The sequence below is a fragment of the Sorex araneus genome, chromosome 5 (genome assembly GCF_027595985.1).
Source record: "Sorex araneus isolate mSorAra2 chromosome 5, mSorAra2.pri, whole genome shotgun sequence".
In the NCBI taxonomy this organism is placed as follows: domain Eukaryota; kingdom Metazoa; phylum Chordata; class Mammalia; order Eulipotyphla; family Soricidae; genus Sorex; species Sorex araneus.
The window spans coordinates 108,301,435-108,323,483 of NC_073306.1; the positions used below are offsets into that span (position 1 = coordinate 108,301,435).

At 38.5% G+C, this 22,049-nt stretch overlaps 1 protein-coding gene across 5 annotated transcripts in view; it reads right to left on the reverse strand.

Moving 5' to 3' along the window:
* Positions 1–3,574: 3,574 nt before the first annotated feature.
* Positions 3,575–22,049, reverse strand: part of HERC4 (HECT and RLD domain containing E3 ubiquitin protein ligase 4) — a 103,128-nt gene continuing 84,653 nt past the window's right edge. For all 5 annotated transcript variants that reach the window (XM_055140961.1, XM_055140958.1, XM_055140959.1 and 2 more), the window contains 4 exons: positions 16,828–16,910; positions 9,004–9,187; positions 5,997–6,099; positions 3,575–4,231 (listed from right to left, as the gene is read on the reverse strand). In XM_055140961.1, coding sequence (XP_054996936.1) covers positions 4,023–4,231; positions 5,997–6,099; positions 9,004–9,187; positions 16,828–16,910 — 579 coding nt within the window. In that variant the 3' untranslated portion in view covers positions 3,575–4,022. The remainder of the gene's footprint in view (positions 4,232–5,996; positions 6,100–9,003; positions 9,188–16,827; positions 16,911–22,049) is intronic.

Here is a 22,049-nt window from a genome sequence, read left to right on the forward strand (position 1 = left end):
GGAGGTTGGGTAACAATGATAATCTGTATAGAAAGAATGAGGAAAAGTCATACCTTAAAATGGAGGTGATGCCAGTGTTATGTTATGGTCTTGACCAAATTTAAAACTGGCATGTGGGGCTGAGCAATAAATAAATAGTACAGCGGGTAGGGTGTTCGCCTTGCACACAGCCGACCTGGGTTCGATCCATGCCATCCCATATGGTCCCCCAAGCACTGCCAGGACTAATTCCTGAGTGCAGAGCCATGAGTAACCCGAGTATCGCTGGGTGTGACCCAAAAATCAAAACAAAAAAAAAAAGCAAAAAAACTGGCATGTAGGTCTGGAGAGAGTATGCAGGACACCCTCTTTCACTGTGACCATGTGGTCTCCAAGAATGGTCAAGAATTGATCCCAAGTTGGCGGCTGGAGTAATAGCACAGCGGTAGGGCGTTTGCCTTGCAAGCGGCCGACCCAGGTTTGATTCCTAGCATCCCATATGGTCCCCTGAGCATCACCAGGAGTAACCCCTGTGCATCGCCGGTGTGACTCAAAAAAGTGATCCCCAAGAGCCTGGAGTAATACTGTGCTCAAGAAACCACACACACAGACAGCACTTAATGCTTGCAACAACCTCTATATGGCACCGGTGATAATACCCTAATAGGATATGCATTAAATTTATGCAGTTCAAGTTAATATAAACTAATAGGTTTAATATTTTTCTTAGCACATAAAGCAATATGCCTTTAATCTGTTTGTGTCATAACCTACTAAGCTGTGATAAATTTTATTTGAAACAAGTTTCAACCTCTAGATGTGTAATCTTTAAGAGGAATGTGTAAAATTTTGGAGAGCAATTACACAGGCATTTGGCCAAGTGCAAAAGATGGTTGAGAAGAGAAACTTCCTTTCAGAGTGTGCCACCATATGCTCTGCAGAAGGCCCTGTGTGTATTAAACTTTTGATTTAGGTAAATAAAGTAATAAAAATCATCTGCAACAAAGGCCAGAAATTATTAATAGTGGGACTGAAATGAAATGCAGCCGACTTGGGTTCGGGCCCTGGCAACCAAGCACGTCCAGGACTGATCCTTGAGCACCACCAGAAACCAAGTAGGGGAAGACTGTAAACAGAAAATCCTAGCGAGAGAGCCTTGTAAGCCTTATAAGCAGGCTCTGTGAGAAAGCTTGGACTTAGATCTCAGGCTTGTCCTGGTTCTGTTACTGGGCAATGGTTAATACAGAATTAAGAAGGGCACTCTAAACAACTGATTTTACAATTTTCAAATGTAGTCATCTCAATAATGATCCTTAGGATTTGACAACTTTCTACTCTGATGATAAAGATTTCGAAGATTCTGTTATTTAAAATTTTTATTGTTTTGGGGCCATACCTGGTTATGCTCAGGACTTATTCCTGATTCTACACTTTGGAATTACTCCTGGCAATCCTGGGATACCACATGGGATATTCACTGGGGACTGAACCTGGGTCAACCTCATGCCACACAAATGCCTATACTACTCCTCCAGTCCCAATGGTTATTTTTTTAAAATGCAAAAGACAATGAAAAACCTTCAATATTACTTTAATTTTGAATCTTCCTGCTGTTAATCTACTATAAATAGACATCAATATAGGGAGGAAATAATATTAGACTTACCTAAATTAAGTTTCCTATTAGTTCCTATATAAGGTGGACTTACCTAAATTAAGTTTCCTATTAGTTCCTATATAAGGTGGTAGGTCCTTTTTACAAGTATCTGTTCAATAAACTCCCATCTGTATTAATCCAAGCTGTTAATTCACAGATCAGTTTCAGAGCACACAGGTTACTAAAGAAAGCATCTGACACAAAACATCTATAAGTTTAAAATATGAACAATTATTACCCTAGAGGAATGGTTGCACAGGGAGACAGTATTGGGCACAAGGGAAGAATGAATGTTGCTTTTGGGGAAAAGTAGGTGAGAATGAGAACATCATTTTTTTGGGCTCCCATGTATAAAAAGACATTTATAGGGTGCCATAATTTTTTGTTCTTGTTTTGGGGCCTCAGGTACCAGCCAAACCAGGGTCAATGAGATACAAGACCTTAATCCCTGCACTACCTCTCTGGCCCTGTCACCATCATTTTTTGGTGATTTACGAACACTTAGCAGTTACTCCTAAAACAGTTCCTGAAAACCTGTGACACTTGATATCAAACCCAAGCTTCTTGCAAACAATGTGTATTAACCACACTCTCTTATCCAAAAACCTTGGGCACATTTGAATTTTGGAATTATAAGTGTTAAAGAACTTTTTAAGGTGTGTATTACATAGCATCCCACAGGGTCCTCAGGGAGCAACTCCATCAAGCATAGTAAGTGTTCAAACAACACCTGGGGTCAGGGAGATGGCTCAGGTAAAGCACATGCCTTACCACATATGAGCCCAGAGTTCAATCCATGACAACCCATCGATCCCATGAGCCCAATTATTTAAAAAATACATTAATGTCACAGTAAAATACTGCAAATACAGGCATACTTCAGGGACAGTGCAAATTCAGTATAAAAATGAGTACTGTAATAAAGCAAAAAATGAATCTCTGGTTTCCCAGCAAATGTAATTTGTTTACAGAATATTAAATGTGCAATAGCATAAAGATACACATTTTTAGTTGAAAATGTTTTATTGCTAAAAAATGCTCACCATCACATGAGCTGTGAGAAAAATAGTACCAACAGACTTGTTCAATGCAGGTTGCTACAAACCTTCAATTTTTAACAAGTGCAATATTTTTGTGAAGCACAATAAATGAGGCATGCCTATAGTTCTATGAGATCAGATCAGATCAGATTCTGATGCAAAAGGAGGTTGTGAATTCGTTTCAGAGTTGTGGATTTAGAATTATTTATAGATGCGTATACTTCTATAAAAAACTAATTTGTATGGGAATGGTAATGATCCAAAATTTAAGACACATTCCCTGAGAAATTACTCTTTGAAGACTTTTGAACCTTACATGAGAACCACTGAACATTAATTATTAAACCAATAATCTTTATTAAACAGTTTTCACGGCATTTTTAAAATAAATTTAAAAAATAAATATTTGCATTATAGCATAAAGTCACAGGTGTTGCATCAATTTCACTTTTACAATTTAATGACACAAGATAACTAAGCATCAGCACCATTAGTTTTTTTTTAATTCAAGGAAATAGTTCTACAGCACTGAAAATTCCAATTAAATACCAATCTGTGGCATCAATAGTTTTGAAAGCTATAATCCAGTGATTGGTTCTCTTAGAAGTCAATGTTTCTATCCCTGGCAACTGTAGAACAAAGTCCTCCCATTACGAAGTATTAAGCTTTCTGATAACATCCCATTTATCAGTAGCATCTCAAGATTCACAAAGAAAAGAAAGAACTATTATTTAGGTTTGCATGAGGACACTGATTCTAGCAAGAAAGCAAAAGACTTATTTTCACCATGCTAATTTTTTACTTTTATAGGTTCTTATAGTATAAGATTTAAATCATAATTTTAACCCTTATAATTATGGTCAGCTCAATTCAATTACAACCATAGAAACTGTACTGGTATCAGAACGTAACTATTTTATTACAAAACTTAACATTATTTACAAAATGAAAAAATAATCAAATGACTATTGCAGGTCAAAGTTAAAGACTTTTCACCCAGTGATTGAAGAAAAAAATTAAGCAACGGTTCCATGCACTCACCAGATCACTTGTGAAATATGCAAACCCTTAAAATTCATGTTAGTAAAACTTCAATGTATTCACAATACTTGTGTTTATTGGAAGATGGCAAAAAAAATTTCATGGTTCTGTACAATAAGTTTAATATTAACACAGTTTGTTCATTCATTTTCCTTTAATATTTGGCTTTCATGAATATTCTTAGTATTGAACATTTTGCAAGTAAGAATGATAATAGTACCTTTTGTCACCTTGTTGAATTCATCACAAGAAAAACACAAATAGTTTAATGCTTCTGCAGTAAACTAAATGTTGTAACTCCAAAGTTATATTAAACTGAAGCCTTCATTGTGATCTATAGCTTGGATCAGTTTAGATCGTAGAGTTTCTTTTTCTGAGTATTTTGGAAGATCCAGAAGATTAAAACAGGTATGGGAAACAGGAAGATATTCCTCACCACCTCCTGTTGACTGGATAACTAGTTTCAAACTCTTCATACCAAGAATAGGAATGCGATCACTACCTGTTAAAAATACTACCAAGAAAAAAAATTATGTAATCGACCGCTCTTCAACAATATAGAGAATCAGGTTATTTACTACAATAACTATACAAAGCTTGACATTTGACATTTGCTCTGAACGTAGAAGCTTATCAACGATCTGTGGTGTCATAGACTTTGAGACATCAGTAAACAGTACACCAATTTTTTCTTTAGAGGTCATAATCTAATTATAACAATTATAATCTTAATTATGACACAAGTGGTGCCTAAAAAATGTTTGATGAATGCTTCCCATGATCCGGCCCCTCCCCCCCAAATACTAGAGCTAATTTATAAGTCAAACATGAAATTCCCTTTTGATTTTTTTCCCTGCTTTGTCTTTTTTAAAAAATTGAGTTTTGGAGTTGGAGAGAAAGTACAATGCGTAGAGTTTGCCTTGTATGCAGCCAACATGAATTTGGTCCCCTCACCACCACCAGGAGTGATCACTGAGTGCAGAACCAGAAGCAACCTCTGAGCAATGTCAGGTGTGGCCCCCAAACCAATATATAAATATACATATGGGCTGGAGCAATAGCACAGCGGGTAGAGCATTTGCCTTGCACGCAGCCGACCTGGGTTTGATTCTTCCGTCCCTCTCAGAGAGCCTGGCAAGCTACCGAGAGTATCTCACTTGCATGGCAGAGCCTGGCAAAATACCTGTGGCGTATGATATGCCAAAAACAGTAACAATAAGTCTCACAATGGAGACATTACTGGTGCCCGCTCAATCAAATCGATGAGCAATGGGATGACAGTGACATATACATATATAAACAATATGTATATGTGTATGTGTGTATATATGTATATACAAACACAATATACATATATAATATACTAAGTTTCTCCCAATCATAAACAACTTTATAACTGGGTATTCTCATGGTGATTCAATAAAAATTATTTCAAATTAAAGAAAAAAACCCAAAAAATTTACAATGAGTTTCAGGATGGTTTCTGCCATTTTATATAAAAATCATATTATTTGGGGAGCCAAAATTCAAATTAAAAAATTACTTGTCATCCTTATACTATTCAAAAGGAAGCTTCTCATCAGTGATCGAAATGAGACTGAAAAGAAAAAAAATCATTCTTGGCAATAAGAGAGGTATTAAAAGGAATGCCATGGATTAAAGTTCTTCACGGTCCCCATTCCCTTGGAGCCATCCAGGGGGACGGTAACTACCTCTGGTGCAAGTGTGGTAATGGAGTGTGGGGAGGGGATATACTTTAAAGTTTCATGGGAGTCCCCTTGGAAAAAAATTTGTTTTTTTCTGAAAAGAGGGTGGTAGGATAAATAAATTTAGAAGCGTCTGATTTAAATACATGAATTCTGAGTTCATCTTTAAATAAGTAAAATTCAGTTAGAGGATAAATTTTAAATACATCAAAGACACAGTTATCAATAAGAAGTCCTGGAAAAGAACAGTTCTGTTTTCTAGAGCAGTTCCCAAAGGTCTACTGTTGAAGCAGAGAATAAAAAGGAAATGGAAACTGAGCACACAGAGGCGCTTTACCCCAAATATTTAAGTTTACTGTAATAGGCATTCTAGTATTCTCATTTCAAAAAATTAATTCTATTTGGGGTATTTAGCTTTCAAAATAATATGTTATGTAGATTAAGGAGTTTTTAAATTCTAACTGAAAATATAAACAGGGCCATAGAATAACAATAAAATCCAAAGTGAATCAAGCTTCTCTGAGAATAAGTTAGAATTCATTCTTATAAATCACAGTAGTTAAAAACACTTACACAGGAACTGTTTTTTCTTTTCCAGTGGTAATTCATGAAATACTTCCCAAAAAATTTTTATTGTAGGATGCTCTGCCCAATATTCCCCTTTATATTCTGTATTCTAAAAAAGAGAATAAAAGATTGTACTTTTATTAATATTAAGGAATATTAGTTTTGCCTTGGACCTGAAAAATGGACTGCACATGAAACTAAACTTTCCAATAAAATTACTCAAGTGATTCAGTTTATTTCTCTGTATTTTGCAATTTGGAACTATAAACTTTCAAGGGAAAAGAGAAGATACTACGTCCAAATCAGCAGAAATCTCTCCCCACCACTTTACAGAATATACAACTGTAAAATCAAAAGTTAAAGGATACTAGACTTAATAAATGTTAACAGATTATCAATGTTCAACATGGAATTTAGTAATTATGAAATTCTCCTCCTATCCCCATATTCACAAATACAAGTTAAACAGACTTTTATATTCTAACTTTCCTTTTTTTTTAAAAAAATGGAGGAGGTGGGGAGGTGGAGAGAGAGGGAGAGAGGGAGAGAGAGAGGAAGAAAGGGAGAGAGAGAGAGGGAGGGAGGGAGGGGTGTTTGAGACAGAGACAGGCTGGGATGGGGTGGAGGATGATGGGAGGGAAATTAGGGACACTGGTGCTGGGAAATGTACACTGGTGTAGGGAGGGATGGTGTTGAAAGAGTGTATGACTGAAACCTAATCATGAAAAACTTTGTAGGGGTCAATCTCATGATACAATAAAAATCAAATAAATGATACTAGGAACAATACCCTATTTTCTGTGACAGTTCCCAAGACGACCCCCACTGCTACCTCTTCCTATTCAAACACTATTTAGAGAGTTCCTTTCACAAATAATAGGTCTTCTGGCCTCAATATGATACTGCAAATATGAAAAATACATTATTTCTGAGTTTAAATCATTAGAAAATTCTGTGGCTTCAGTCTATGACTGAAATTCAGGGGGAAAACCAGTTGCTAATTCATGACCACTCAAAATATTATAAAGAGGTATTTTTGGTGAGGTATTCAAGTCTTTGACCAATAAGTATGAGTGAGCCTACTTGGAAGGGTAGACATGAATAAAGTACCAATTAGTGTGTTGACTACAACCTCATGAATAAACTTCTTCACTGCTATTCCACAGAAACTGTGAGATAATACTGTCATCCTCAAGCTTTAGGGGTAGTCTGCAGCAAAAACTTGTGAGTAGTAAAGTAATGTATCAAAAACCAACAACAGAAGGCTGGAGCAATAGCACAGCGGGTAGGGCGTTTGCTTTGCACACGGCCAACAGGGTTTGATCCTCAGCATCCCATATGGTCCTCTGAGCACTGTAAGGGGTAATTCCTGAGTGACCCCTGAGCATCGCTGGGTGTGACCCAAAAAGAAAAAAAAAGAAAAAAACCAACAACAAAAAACCCTCACAACACTTTGTAGTCTTATTGCTTATGAAGCAAGTATATACTTTATAAAAAGTCAGGAGGTCTGCTATACCATTGGATTTCCACCGACAATATATGAAGAGTTTCCAATGATTTAGATTATATTTATATGCTAGCTTATTTATTTAGGGCCATAGCCAGCAGTGCTCAGGGCTTGCTTACTCCTGGCTCTGTGTTCAAGGATCAGTCCTGATGGGCTCAGGGAACCATATGGGATGCCAGGAATTAAACCTGGGTCATATACAAGGCCAGTGCATTATATATAGCTCTCTGGCCCCATGTCACCTAATTTATTTTTATTTCTTTTTTCTTTTTGGGTCACACCCAGCGATGCTCAGGGGTCACTCCTGGCTCTGCACTCAGTAATTACCCCTGGCCGTGCTCAGGGGACCATATGGGATGCTGGGAATGGAATTTGGGTCGGCCGCGTGCAAGGCAAACGCCCTACCTGCTGTGCTATCACTCCAGCCCCAAATATCAGCTAATATGTGCACAGTATAAAATAATTCCTGCAAAAATGTCACAAGAGATAGTAAGATTACCAAGATGAAAATATTTATGTCAACTCAGTCTTTCTCAAAAGTGAACATATCTAGAACTGTTTTGATGGGGGGGATTGGGCCACAACCCACATTGCTTAGCACTGTTTCCACTGGTGCCAAGTATCTAATCAGGCTTCCTGCATGCAAAGCAGGTCTTTTGCCCAAACCTAGCACTTTTAATTATTTACTTGAAGAATTAGCAGAGAATTACAAATCTCTCTAAAATTTCCTTTATTAAGATACCAGTCATGAAGTACATGAGCATCATTTATTATAATCTACTGAAACAATTAATGGTGAAAAAGGGAAGATCAAATTTTTTAGTGTAGGTTGCCTATGGTTGTTTTTTTTTTTTTTGGCCTTTTGGATCACACCGGTGATGCTCAGGTGTTAGTTCCTGGCTCTGCAGTCAGGAATCACTCCTGGCGGTGCTCGGGGGACCATATGGGATGCCGGGACCCGAACCCGGGTCGGCCGTGTGCAAATCAAACACTCTGCCTGCTGTACTATCGCTCCGGCCCCAATAGGTTGCCTAAGATTTGAGGTAGGATGAAAACCCATTCAGCTTAACCAATTCAATTTTCTTCTATCCAGCCACTAATAAAAGTGACATTTTCTATATGATCACCACTATTACCACAAATAGAACAATACTATCCTTGGTGTTGGAGAGATAGTACAGAGGATAAGGCTCTTGCCTGGTAGATAGCTGACCCAAGTCTAATTCCCAGCACCACACAAGCCTTGCTAGGAGTGACCCCCTGAGCACAGAGCCAAGAGCAAGTCCTGAACAGTGCTGATTGTGACCCAAAAAACAAACAAATGCAAACAAAAAAGAAACGAAAAATGCCATTCTTAATTCAGACACAAAATTCACTCATTATGGAGTAAAAAGAGATAGTCCTTTCACATAAACGACAGTAATAGTGTAAAACAAAACGGGAATTTGAAGCAAGAATTCTAGCAACTTTTTTCCTTAAATAATATCCCAGATTTGTTCCCCCTACCTTTTCCAATTCCTTCCAATCGTAATTTGTATTTCCAATAACCATTGCTTGTAGCTCATTCGGCTGGAAGAGCTGAAGCACTTTTCCTCCACAGACCTTATGAAAGCCCGCATGAAAAGCATCAAACAAGGAAGCCACTGATTTATTGAATATATAATCCACATAAGCATCAACAAACTCCTGCCTAGAAAGAAAAACAAATATATGCATAAAACATACATATTTTTTTCTGGAGACTGCATATTGTAGTCCTATTAAAATTTTTCACTGCTCAGCCTTTTCACTACTCATTACAAAACAAAATTTGAGAAGGAGACAGTCTTTATCGAAAAGTTTATCATTTGTTACAATTTAAAGTCCAGTGCACCTATGAAGTATTATAGAATTTATCATTTGCAGCCTTCTGTAAGCTATCACTAAGTAAAATGTCATTTCCTACTAGGAAAAATGATGACATAAACATCAAAATAATTTTAAATCATAAATATACTGCTCTACATATATACTTTAAGAAAAGTGATGAAAAGATGAAGAATAAAACATTAGTATTGTACATAAAACTTTGTATTTGATTTCTCAATCTTTCTCAGTACCTACCCTAGACATGCTCTCTCAGAAAGATTTTAATTCTATTGTATAGATCCAGCCAACTCTGTCCTTTATTCACGAACTGTAAGTGAATATTCATATTATTATAGACTGCTATCTCTGTCACAGAATCTCCTGTTTTTTTTTTGGGGGGGGGGTCACACCCAGTGATGCACAGGGTTACTCCTGGCTCATGCACTCAGGAATTACTCCTGGTGGTGCTTGGGGTGGCCATATGGGATGCTCGGAATCAAACCCGGGTCAATCCTGTGCAAGGCAAACGCCTTACCCGCTGTGCTATCACTCCAGCCCCACAGAATCTCCTTTTATCTTTACATTTTCTTATGTAAATAAATACAGTGAAGTAAAATCTTTAGGAACTCCACGTTTTAATTTTGTGCAAAAATTAACCACTGTGATAACTCATTTGTTACTGTAATTTCAAACTGAATATACGAACAAAAGTAAATAAATAAAAAGTGCATTGTAAAACAGAAAATTGGGAGAGCCTAAGAACGTCATATGCTACTAGGATCTGATAAGAGTAACTTGGTGATGCATAATTTTATAATTAACCTAGTTATAAAATCAAATTTATCTGGAGCCAGGTAGTTCAGGGGTAGGGGCTTATCTTGTGTGAGGTGACTCTGGTTTGCGGAGTTACTCCTGAGCACAAAACCAGGAACAGTCACCAAGCACCAAGAGTTTGGTTCCCAAGCCTAAACCACACCCCCAGCAGAAAAAAAAAATCAAGTTGATCTAACTACACTAAATTATTTTTGTGTCACACCCAGCTGTGCTGGCGGACCAAATGTGACACCAGAGACTAAATCAGAGTTGGCCTGAAGTTATCTCTCTTCAGCACATAATTACATTTCTTAAGCAAAAAGAGCTACTTCATTTTATGCAGTATTACATTTGTCATGCTCAATGTTTGTTGGGCTGGAGCAATAGCACAGCCGGTAGGGCAAATGCCTTGCACGTGGCCGACCCGGGTTCGATTCCTCTGTCCCTGTCAGAGAACCCAGCAAGCTAATGAGAGTATCCCGCCCGCACGGCAGAGCCTGGCAAGCTCCCCGTGGCGTATTCGATATGCCAAAAACAGTAACAAGTCTCACAATGGAGACATTACTGGTGCCCGCTGGAGCAAATCGATGAACAACGGGATGACAGTGATACAGTGAAAATGTTTATTATCTAACTAGGCAGTATAAAGGTAAAAATTATTAAAATTACTTCTGAAATAGGGGGCTAGAGCAATAGCACAGCGGGTAGGGCGCTTGCCTTGCACACGGCTGACCCAGGCAATTCCCAGCATCCCATATGGTCCCCTGAGCAGCCCCAGGAGTAATTCCTGAGTGCAGAGCCAGGAGTAACCCCTGTGCATTGCCAGGTGTGACCCAAAAAGAAAAAAAAAATGTACTTCTGATACAAAGTGATATTTAGAAACTTTAAAATCACTTAATATAATTAGAAGTAATTTATAATTAAAAGCAAAAATACCTAATTTTTCACATTATTTTAAAAACAGGCCTTTTTTTTTTTCAAAGTAAGACATGTACAGTTTTTTTGTTTTGTTTTGTTTTGTTTTTGGGTCACACCCGGCGACACACAGGGGTTACTCCTGGCTCTTCACTCAGGAATTACCCCTGGCGGTGCCCAGGGGACCATATGGGACGCTGGGATTAGAACCCGGGTCGGCCGCGTGCAAGGCAAACGCCCTACCCGCTGTGCTATCGCTCCAGCCCTGCATGTACAGTTTTTAATGTCAAATAGTAATAATCAAAAAGTCAGGACTGGAGTGATAGCACAGTGGGTAGGGCGTTTGCCTTGCACATGGCCGACCCGGGTTCGATTCCCAGCATCCCAGATGGTCCCTTGAACACCGCCAGGAGTAATTCCTGAGTGCAGAGCCAGAAGTAACTAACCCCTGTACATCGCCAGGTGTGATCCAAAAAGAAAAAAACAAAAACAAAAAACAAAAACAAAACAGAAAAGTCAGTATTCACTGGGCACATGTAGATGCTATTTCAGCGTCTTAAAATTTTTTGCTTAATTTAATCCTCAAAATGATCTCATGCAGTGTAGGATGACATTAATTTGCCCTTTCCCTCCTTGCCACAAGTAGCTTGTCCCGTTTTACCCAGAGTTTAGGCTTACCCCAGTCACACCCATCAAGGTGTTCCTGAATCTCTCCCATCCCTTTGTTTAGCTACAATCACTTCTCCATGTTCTCTTCCCCAAAACAGTTAATCCGTGGCTTTCCCTTAATCTGACTGCTAATTTGCAAGGTCAGACCTTCCTAGGATACTGAATTTATATAATATTGCCTTTCTCCTCTTCTTTACCTCTTCTTTATCTTCCACAAGAGGAGGAGAAAGGTAAAGTAAATTGAATAATTTACTTTAAAGCTATGTCTGTTTTGTATAGACACAAGAAGACAATATTATGTTTTTATAACTTGGGAATTAATTGGCCTCGAATATTATTCCCTCCCGGGCCTCTGCTTTCTCCACTTAAGCCTCAGTTGCCCTCAGTTCCTAGCACCCCAAAGTAGGGTCCCCGACGTGGGATGGGAAGGATCCAGGGCAAGTGGTGAGTTATGTGCTACCCTGGCATCGAGATGGGCCTGGCCAAAGTGCCTAATTCTTAACTATAAGTTAAGAGCTTGATCATAGACAAATGCTGTCATGATCCAATAGTAATTATGAGACTGGGACCCTGCCAGGGATAGGAAAGACTGATCTGGCCTGAGCACTGTAGTCTGAGATTGAGATGGCCCCAGGAGAGCAATTCTATAAGCTTTAATGCATCTCTTATTGTGTCCATACAAAATAATTAATATTATGAATTCTTTTTTTTTTTTTTTTGCTTTTTGGGTCACACCCAGCGATGCTCAGGGGTTACTCCTGGCTTTGCACTCAGGAATTACTCCTGGCGGTGCTTGGGGGACCATATGGGATGCCGGGGATCGAACCCGGGTCGGCCGCGTGCAAGGCAAACGCCCTACCCGCTGTGCTATCGCTCCGGCCCCAATATTATGAATTCTTATATGTTTGCTGGCTGAGGAGAAGAGAAACACATTCATGGGACTCCACCCTTGGGTGGATCCTCCTGCTGAAAGAGAATTAAGTCCTAGGAGAAGCATCCCCTAAGGGAAAGGACCTTACCCTATTGATGGTGACCACACCTATGTGTACGCCCCAACCCCCTCATGCTGTGGAGATTTAACTAGGCTTTAAGAGTGGGTTGGGGGCCCAGATCCATGGGGCCAGATCCACGGGGCAGATCCACGGGGAGAGATCCAGCAGAGCGGGAGAGAAGCGGAGAGAGAGAATGAAATAAACGGACCGAGCAACCAGTTTGGCCTTCTTCCTTCTTCCTTCCGTCGCCTGCCTTTGACCGACAGCACACACAGCGGTTCCCAGGCACCGGACGCGGGCGGTGAGACAGAGCCGCCCAGAGAGCCCGCGAGTGCACTCGCCCCCTTGGCGCTCTTTAGTTTTTTACAATGCAGTAGGTACAATTCATCTTATTCTACAAAAATGGGAGACTGAGACATATAAAAATGAACTAATTTACTTAAAGTCATACAACTTATAAGCAGAATCAGAATTATAATTACTGAGATCAAGTCTGTGGCAACAATCTTATTAGCTAGCTTGATTTAAAAAAAGTCTAACAAAATTAAAATAAATAAATTCTAGGGGACAGAGCGATAGAATAGTGGGTAGGGCATTTACCTTGCACACAGCCAACCTGGTTCGATCCCCGGCATCCCATATGGTCCCCCAATCACCGCCACGGGGTGATTCCTGAGTGCAGTCAGGAATAACCCCTGAGCATGTGTGACTCCCCCAAAAAAAGCCAATAAAATAAGATGTGAGTGCAGTCATGTGTAACCCCTAAGGGTGTGACCCCCCAAAAAAAGCCAATAAAATAAGATGAAATAATAAAAGAAACGAATTTTGTGTCCTACACCAGAAATTCCCATTTGAAGATAACTATGTTAAATCCTTTTGCGTTGTTAAGGGTTCATCTCACAGTAATTCAATACAAAATTAAAAAAAAAAATCCTTTGTTTCTTATAGTTACCTCCAAACTTCAACAGTGTAATTCTACTGTTAATCACTTATCAATTTAAAATATGATCTAATCTACTGGAATATCTATTGTTAAAGGTGAGGATTTACCTTTCATTGAATTGTTCCATCTCACATTATAATTTTGGGGTTGATGTTCATTGCTAACACTATGATTAGGAGCTGGATAGATAATGCAGTGGGAAGGGCATTTGCCTTGCATGCTGCCAACCTGGATTGACTCCAGCATCCAATATGGTCCCCTGAGCACTGCAATGAGTAATTCTTGAGTGCAGAGCTAGGAGTAACTACCCTTGAGCATTGCCAGGTGAGTGACCCAAAAACCAAAACACTATGATTATAACAAATGTTCACAATTAAGTTTTAGATTATTCTGTAGTAACTTGAGTGAGAAGGTGGGGGTGCATCTTGGGAAACACATGGCAATGTTTAGGGAAGGATCAGCTGGCTTAAGTGCCTTAGCCCCTGTACTATCTCTCCAGCCCTCATATGACCATTTCTTCTTAAAAGAACTATCAATTTCTCTTAATATTTAATTTTAATTAAAATGGATAAATGAATTTTCGATAAACTTATTTGTCATTTGAAATATTTTGGTATTTTTGGTACTTAAATTTTTATATTTAAATTTAAATTCATGTTTAAACATATGGAGCATCAGTTGCATTTTCCTATAGGAAGTAATCCTGGAGCCCTTCATTTACTTGATCCAAGCCAGATTATTTGAACTTTCTAAATTTTCAACCATTACTGTTCCTGCCTAAAGAATCTCTTTGCAGAGGCTTATTTTTTTTTAATTCTGTATCTTCATTTTTCCATATTTTCTCAATTTATACTCCAGTTTAACTACTTGACAAAAACACAATGAAAGTAAATAGACTGAGCACACAAACCACGTAAAAACACGCTTTCTTATTCTAAAACAATCCCTCTTCAGTCCCCTTCGATGTTGCTGCCATCATGACTGGAGGCTGCCCCCTCGTGGCTGGGAGCTCACGCACTTTTAGCTGTGGCATTCGAAAGGGATGGCAGCACTGGTTGTGATGCATCCACACTCAGCCACAGTGCTCCCAATGCTTATTAAATTCCTTTCATTGTGGTGCCTATGTGTTTCACTGTGGGTCTTACTTCTTGGCCATGTCACGCACACATTTTTTCCAGCTGTGATATTTGCTGATGGTTACACCCTAAAACTATTCTTTTATACCCACATATATGGTATCTTTGATAAATAATTTAAAATGACCTGACAGGCCTTGATTTTGATAGCTTTAGTGTCATTATTTATTGTTTGTTTTGGGGCAACATTCAGTGATACTGGGGCCCATGCAGTGAAGGGCTCTGGAATATAAAACATGTTTGTACATTCCTTCAAATGTAAAAAATTGCATACCAGTTCTTTGAACTATCTTCCGGACCCATCAATGTCATTTTTACAAACCTAATGTCAGATTCTTTTTTTTTTTCTCTTTTTGGGTCACACCTGGCAATGCACAGGGGTCACTCCTGGCTCTGCAGTCAGGAAACACCCCTGGCAGTGCTCAGGGGACCATATGGGATGCTGGGAAGCAAACCTGGGTCAGTCACGTGCGAGGCAAACGCCCTACCCGCTGTGCTATCACTCCAGCCCCCCTAATGTCAGATTCTTAATTCTTTGTATGTTATCTGCTCTTTGCACTCTGGAAGGTTTCAGGTGCCCTTCTCTTTCAGATTTTTGGAATTTTCATGTATTTTGCCTTTGGTGTGCATTTGTTAATCACAATATTCCCCCCCCCCCCCACTCCCCGCACTCCTCCTGCCCCACAGATACATACAATAAAGCTTTCAATCTTAAATAGTATGTCATTAAGCTCTGGAGTTTTGTGGTACCATTGTCAAATTGCCTTTAAACCATAATTTGTTTTAATATGGTTGGTAGTCATCTTTCTGAAGATACTAATTTTTAATTTCTTTTGAAGCTTTGTCTTCATCCTGCAGTTTCTTGTTCTTTGGTTTTTGACTATTTCAGTTTTTCCATTGACCTCTGGCCATCCATTCATACTTAAGTTACTTTCCAAAAAGAAAAACCCTCCGAACATATAATGTAATGGAGTAAACTGCAGATTCTCAGTTTTCCTCTTTTCTTCAGTCCTTGGCTATGCATGTCAGTCCTCAAATTCACAGTCTCTTTTAATTCAGTCTTTTCAGAAGGTAAGTTTCTGTTTTTCAGTTTACCTTTGAAAGGTTGAATTGCTAGGTTACTGGTATAAGGAAAGTGGAATTCTTTTATCTTTTGGTTCTGTTTTGTTTGAGGACCATACCCAGCTGTGTGGTCAAGGCTTACTCTTGACCACAGGGATCACTCCAAAGTAGGGATTGGGGGACCATAGTGGGTGCTGGAGAATCAAACCCAGGTTCAGTAATGTGCACAGCAAGCGTCTTACCCACTGTACTGTATCACTCTGGTCCCAGAGAAAGTGGGATTCTAACTTCTTTTAAAATTAACTTTTGGCTCCAGCTCCACTCAACCTCATATACCTTCTAATGTATTTTATTGTAGTCAATGACCGAGCCTTTGTTCTGTACTATGAAATGGCTAAGATCATTCTAGGGTTAACAGCTATCTCTGGTTGGCTACCATGGTTTTGCACTTTCTTAAAATGTTTGTGCTGTTTTTTTTTTCCTTCACTTTATTCTTATTTATGGTTTTTGTTGCTGCTGTCGCTATTGTTTGTTTTTTTTTGTCACACCCAGCAATGCTCACAACTCAGAGGACCCATGGCGGTGTTCAGGGGACAACATGGGATGCCATGGATCAAACATGGTCAACCCCATGCAAAGCAAGCACTCCACCTGCTGTACACTACCAATTGTCACCGCCAACTGCACTGTTTTCTTTTTTTTCCACGTTTAGGTGTTGGCATTCAAGCCAGGTCTTATGCTTTCATAAGGCTTTACCAGTGTATCACTTTCTTAGGTTTTTTTTCTTTAAATCCCTTTATTATTTCAAAAGGACTTCAAGGAAAAAAAAGCAAATTATTCCTCACTAATCACACAAGATTTATGCAGTAAAAAAGTTGGAACATGTTTCTAAGTAACAAAAATTCCTACTGAAATCTTATTGCTAACTTAGACTCTGGTATAATTCACTTACCGATTTTGTTTGTTAACAGCTGTGTCTGCACCATTTGGAACCAGCTCTTTCACTTCTGTTGCACCAAAGTTTTCCACTGTGATCTATAATTTAATTTTTTAAAAAAAGTCAATGTCAGACTCAAATTTACTAGGTTACTTTAATAACCTGTTAAATATTACCTTTATCATATATTTAATGAACAAGTAAGGCTGAGGTTAAATTCTACCATAAATTGTGAATTTTAATCTATAACTAGAAATTTTCATTCTACTAATAAATTTTCATCCTACTAATACCCTGAAATTCTAAATACTTTCAAATTAATTATAAATTTCCAAGTGTTTCATTAGTTAAGAACAGGAAATACGAATGCTGATTGTACAAAAACTTTACAATGATCATTATAGTAGCAAAATATTAGAAAGGATATATTTTTAGACAAATAAAAGAATCCAAGAGTCAGAATGCAGGCAGCTTGGACAAATCATGACTTCCACATGACAACTGCTGTTGTAATCTGCTTTGTAAACTTGATCCCATTTTTTAGTTATGCCATTACTTTGGCTTTAAAATAGTTATTTTTATTTTAAACATTAGTCATTTTGCAGTTTCAGGTATAAACCCTCTACCACTGAGCCACATTCCTGGCTGGACAATTAGGTATTCTGAAATAATTTCCCTTACTAAGTATTTCCTATAAAATTACTATTCCCATATTTGAATCACTTCTCTCTTCTATAAAAAAATTCTTTTTTACTAACACTATGATTGAAGTAGGATGAAAAGAGAATCGAATCCCTGCTTTAGAGTTTACTATCGAATAAAGAGAAATGTTGCGTATGGGCATTCCTTCAAAAACTAGAAATTGGGGCTGGAGCAATAGTACAGCAGGTAGGGCGTTTGCCTTGCACGAAGCCGACCCAGGTTTGATTCCCAGCATCCCATATGGTCTCCTGAAGCACCGCCAGGAGTAATTTCTGAGTGCAGAGCCAGGAGTAACCCCCTTTGCATCGCCAGGTGTGACCCAAAAGGAAAAAAAACCAAAAACAAACAGAAACAAAAAAACAAACCTAGAAATTGAGCTTCCATATGACCCCGCAATACCACTCCTGGGAATATATCCTGAGGGTGTAAAAATGCGCAGTAGAAATGATATCTGCACCTGTATGTTCACTGCAGCACTGTTCACAATAGCCAGAATCTGGAAACAACCTGAGAGGCCAAGAACACTCTGACTAGTCAAAGAAATTTTGGTACATCTACACATTGGAATACTGTTCAGCTGTTAGGGAAGATGAAGTCATGAAATTTGCTTATAAGTGGATGGACATGGTGAGTATCATGCTAAGTGAAATGATCTGAAAGAGAGGGACAGACACAGAATGACTGTACTCATTTGTGGAATATAAAGTAACAGAATGGGAGCCTAACACCCAAAGATAATAGAGAAAAGGGCCAGGAGGATTGCTCCGCAGCTTGGAAGCCAGCATCAGGAGCTGGGGGAGAAAGCAACTGGAATAGAGAAGGGATTACTATGATAATGATGGTTAGAGGAATCGTTCAGAATGGGAGATGTGTACTGAAAGTAGATAAAGGACCAAATGTGACAACCTCTCAGCTTCTATACTGCAAACCATAATGCCAGAAAGTAGAGAGAGAGAGAATGGGGAAATTGTCTGCCATGGAGGCAAGGGGAGGGTAGGAAAGGGTGGAGTATACTGGGGACATTGGTGATGGAGAATGTGCATGGTGGAGGTATGAGTGTTTGATCACTGTATGACTGAAACTCAAACATGAAAGCCTTTTACATGGTGACTCAGTAAAAAAAAAAAAGAGAAATGTTGTATGTAAACAACTTATTACACAAAATAATGCAATAGACAGACAAAATCAGACCAAAGAGGAAAAAATTTACTTCTAATTGAAGGAAGTATAAAAGACATTGAAGAAAATGACAGATGAAAATCACTTGAAAGAATGAGAAGGGACCTGAAAAATTAAGCAGGGGCAGATCTCTGAGTATACAGAGAGAACTAAAAGACAAAAAAAAAAAACAAAAAAAAACCACAAAACAACTCTGTGACCCTAAGAAACAGAAAGTTAAGGCATGTAGAAGACTACTAGATGACATGACACAACTACTAAATGACATGACAAAATTTAGTGTGAAGGAGAGAATGAAGTCAGAAAGACAGTTTACAGATGATTTTGAAGCTTATTCTGTGAGCAATGAAAAATTTAGGAAGGACAGAATGAAGTCAGAAAGACAGTTTACAGATGATTTTGAAGCTTATTCTGTGAGCAATAAAAAATTACTGAATATTTTCAGTCAAAAAACGATGCTTAGCAGGTTGGAGAGATACTAAAGTGGGTAAGGTGTTTGCCTTGAACAAGCTGACTTGAATTTAATTCCCAGTATCCTGTAGGGTCTGCTGAGCACTACCTAGACCAATTTCTAAGTGCAGAGCCAGGAGTAATCCCTGAGCATTGCCAGGTATGGCCCCAAATTTAAAAAAAGGTAGCACTGTAGCACTGTTGCCCCACTGTTCATCGATTTGCTCGGGTGGGAACCAGTAACGTCTCCATTGTGAGACTTGTTGTTACTGTTTTTGGCATACTGAATATGCCACGGGTAGCTTGCCAGGCTCTGCCGTGCAGGCGGGATACTCTCGGTAGCTTGCCAGGCTCTCCGAGAGGGACGGAGGAATCAAACCCGGGTCGGCTGCGTGCAAAGCAAATGCCCTACCCGCTGAAAAAATGTACTGAGAAGAAATGCTTGGATCACTATAGATTTTGAGAATGTTAGTAGATGGTTATAAAGCTGATAACTGATAACAAAATTGCTTGAAGCAACTGAAATTGTTTGAAATTGAAATGATCAATGAAGACTTAGAGATATGGGGCCTGGTGTGCAAAACAGCAGCCCCCCTAGTAGAATTTACAGCATTTTACTTGTATAGGTGTCCCCCAAGGACCTTGGAGAAAGCCCCTTGTGGCAGTGAACATTCCTATCTGTCCTCAGACTGTCCCAAATCTTTTTTTTTTCTTTTTGGGTTACACCTGGGGATGCACAGGGATTACTCCTGGCTCTGCACTCAGGAATCACTCCTGGCAGTAATCAGATGCTGGGAATCGAACCCGGGTCGGCCGCATGCAAGGCAAAAGCCCTACCCGCTGTGCTATTGCTCCAGCCCCAGACTGTCCTAAATCTTAAGGGTATTCAGGGTCCCTTTGGAAAGACCCAGACTGGCCATAGTGGTCAGATTCACAGTGGTCAAGTCACCATGTCCATTCATACTAAGTAGTAGAACAAGGAGCATGTGACTGAGGTTCTATACAGGACCAAATTCAAATTCCTTAATACCAGAATATACAATTTCTAAGAAATTTAATATGGATGAAGACACAGTAGCTGAAAAGTTACTAATCTCGATGACCGTAGGTTCAAATATACTCCTAATCATAGCTTCCTGGACAAATGGTGTGCCCTACATTCAGGAGAGCCTCAAAGAAACTCACTGTTCATTCACCTGACTTATAAAATCTACTTCCTATGCGAAACCACAATAAAAATGGTAACTAATATGTATAAAAGTCAACAGAAAAGAAAAACTGAAATTCCATAGCAAAAATAGTCCAATTGGAAAATAAATCAATTTATCTCATTTAAAATCTACCATATTTTTCTTTTTCTTTTTTGCTTTTTGGGTCACACCCAGTGATGCTCAGGGGTTACTCCTGGCTTTGCACTCAGGAATTACTCCTGGCGGTGCTTGGGGGACCACATGGGATGCCGGGGATCGAACTCGGGTCGGCCGCGTGCAAGGCAAACGCCCTACCATATCGCTCCGGCCCCTACCATATTTTTCTTAATATTGCAGAGCATGGGGTCAACTGGTACAGCACATAACTAGCATGTGTGAGGCATCAGCAAGTGCAGCCCTCATGTTCCCAAACAGTATTAAGTATGGTCCTATTAAAAAAACTGAAACATATGCCACTTCTTTTATTTTGTATATTTTGAGTAATTTCTGCTATTCTATTTAAAATGCCAACGCTTAAAAAAAAATTGTTTCTGACAAACCAGCAGCAGAATATTTTGTTACTACTGACCACAGGACTATAAAAAAGAATTAGATGGAACATAAATGTACAAAAGTTAAAAGAAAAATAAAGCAGAATGTTTTACCATTTTCCAAGAATCTAATTTATAATATTAAAGTTATATACTTGTGAGGTGATTAGAATCATTGCTAATTTTTCCTTCTTCAGTGGTATACTTCTGCCTGATAATTTTCATTTGTCAATGGATTTTTCAAGTTACTAGTTATTCAAGATCTCTTTCAATGAATTAACAAAATTATCCACCTTCTACTTTTTAATTTTGCATGTTTAAGGATCAAATCGAGATACATATGAGGCATGCTGTCTACTGAGTTTTGGCATCCAAATTCTGTATCCTCTGAAAGATATGCAATTTCATTTTCCAAATAATATTCCAATCAATATACTGTTTTTTTTCCCAATGTACTGTTTATACTGTGATAGCATTTATAATGTGGTATTTAACCCCAAAATAAGACTAAATAGAGATTAATTTTAGTATGAAACAGAAAGGATGGATGAGTGGAAATCAACTTTTTAAATTTGTCTTGGGGCCACACCTGGTAGTGCTCAAGGCTTAATGTTGGCTCTGTATTCAGGAATCACTTCTGGCAGTGCTATGGGGAACATACGTGGTACTGCTACGGGGGATCAAACCCAGGTCTGCTGTGTGCAAGGCAAGTGCCTTACACACTGCACTATTTACTTGGTCTGGGAATTAATATTTGAAGTGGTTAGTGAATATTTTTATGTTAAAATAACCATTTTTGCTTTCTTAAACATTTCTGTAATTGTAGACTTAAAAAAAAGTACAAACAAACCCTGTACTTCAAAAAAGTATACCTCATGTAGTTATAAAGAACTTAAGCAAATACAGCACACAGATTTTGATGTAATTAAACACAATCTTGATGTGTAATGAGTTTTCAGTTTTTTATCTATAAATGAAGTTTAGCAATACCAATCTCAGAGAACTGTTACAAGGAACAGTTCTAATATTTACAGTTCTTTATTTACTAAATAAAGTAACGTATGTACCGTGACTAGCATATAGTAAATGCTCAAAATGTCAAAGGGTTTATGATTTTACCCAAGAAGATAAAAATCATAAATACAGTCATTAAATAACATGGATG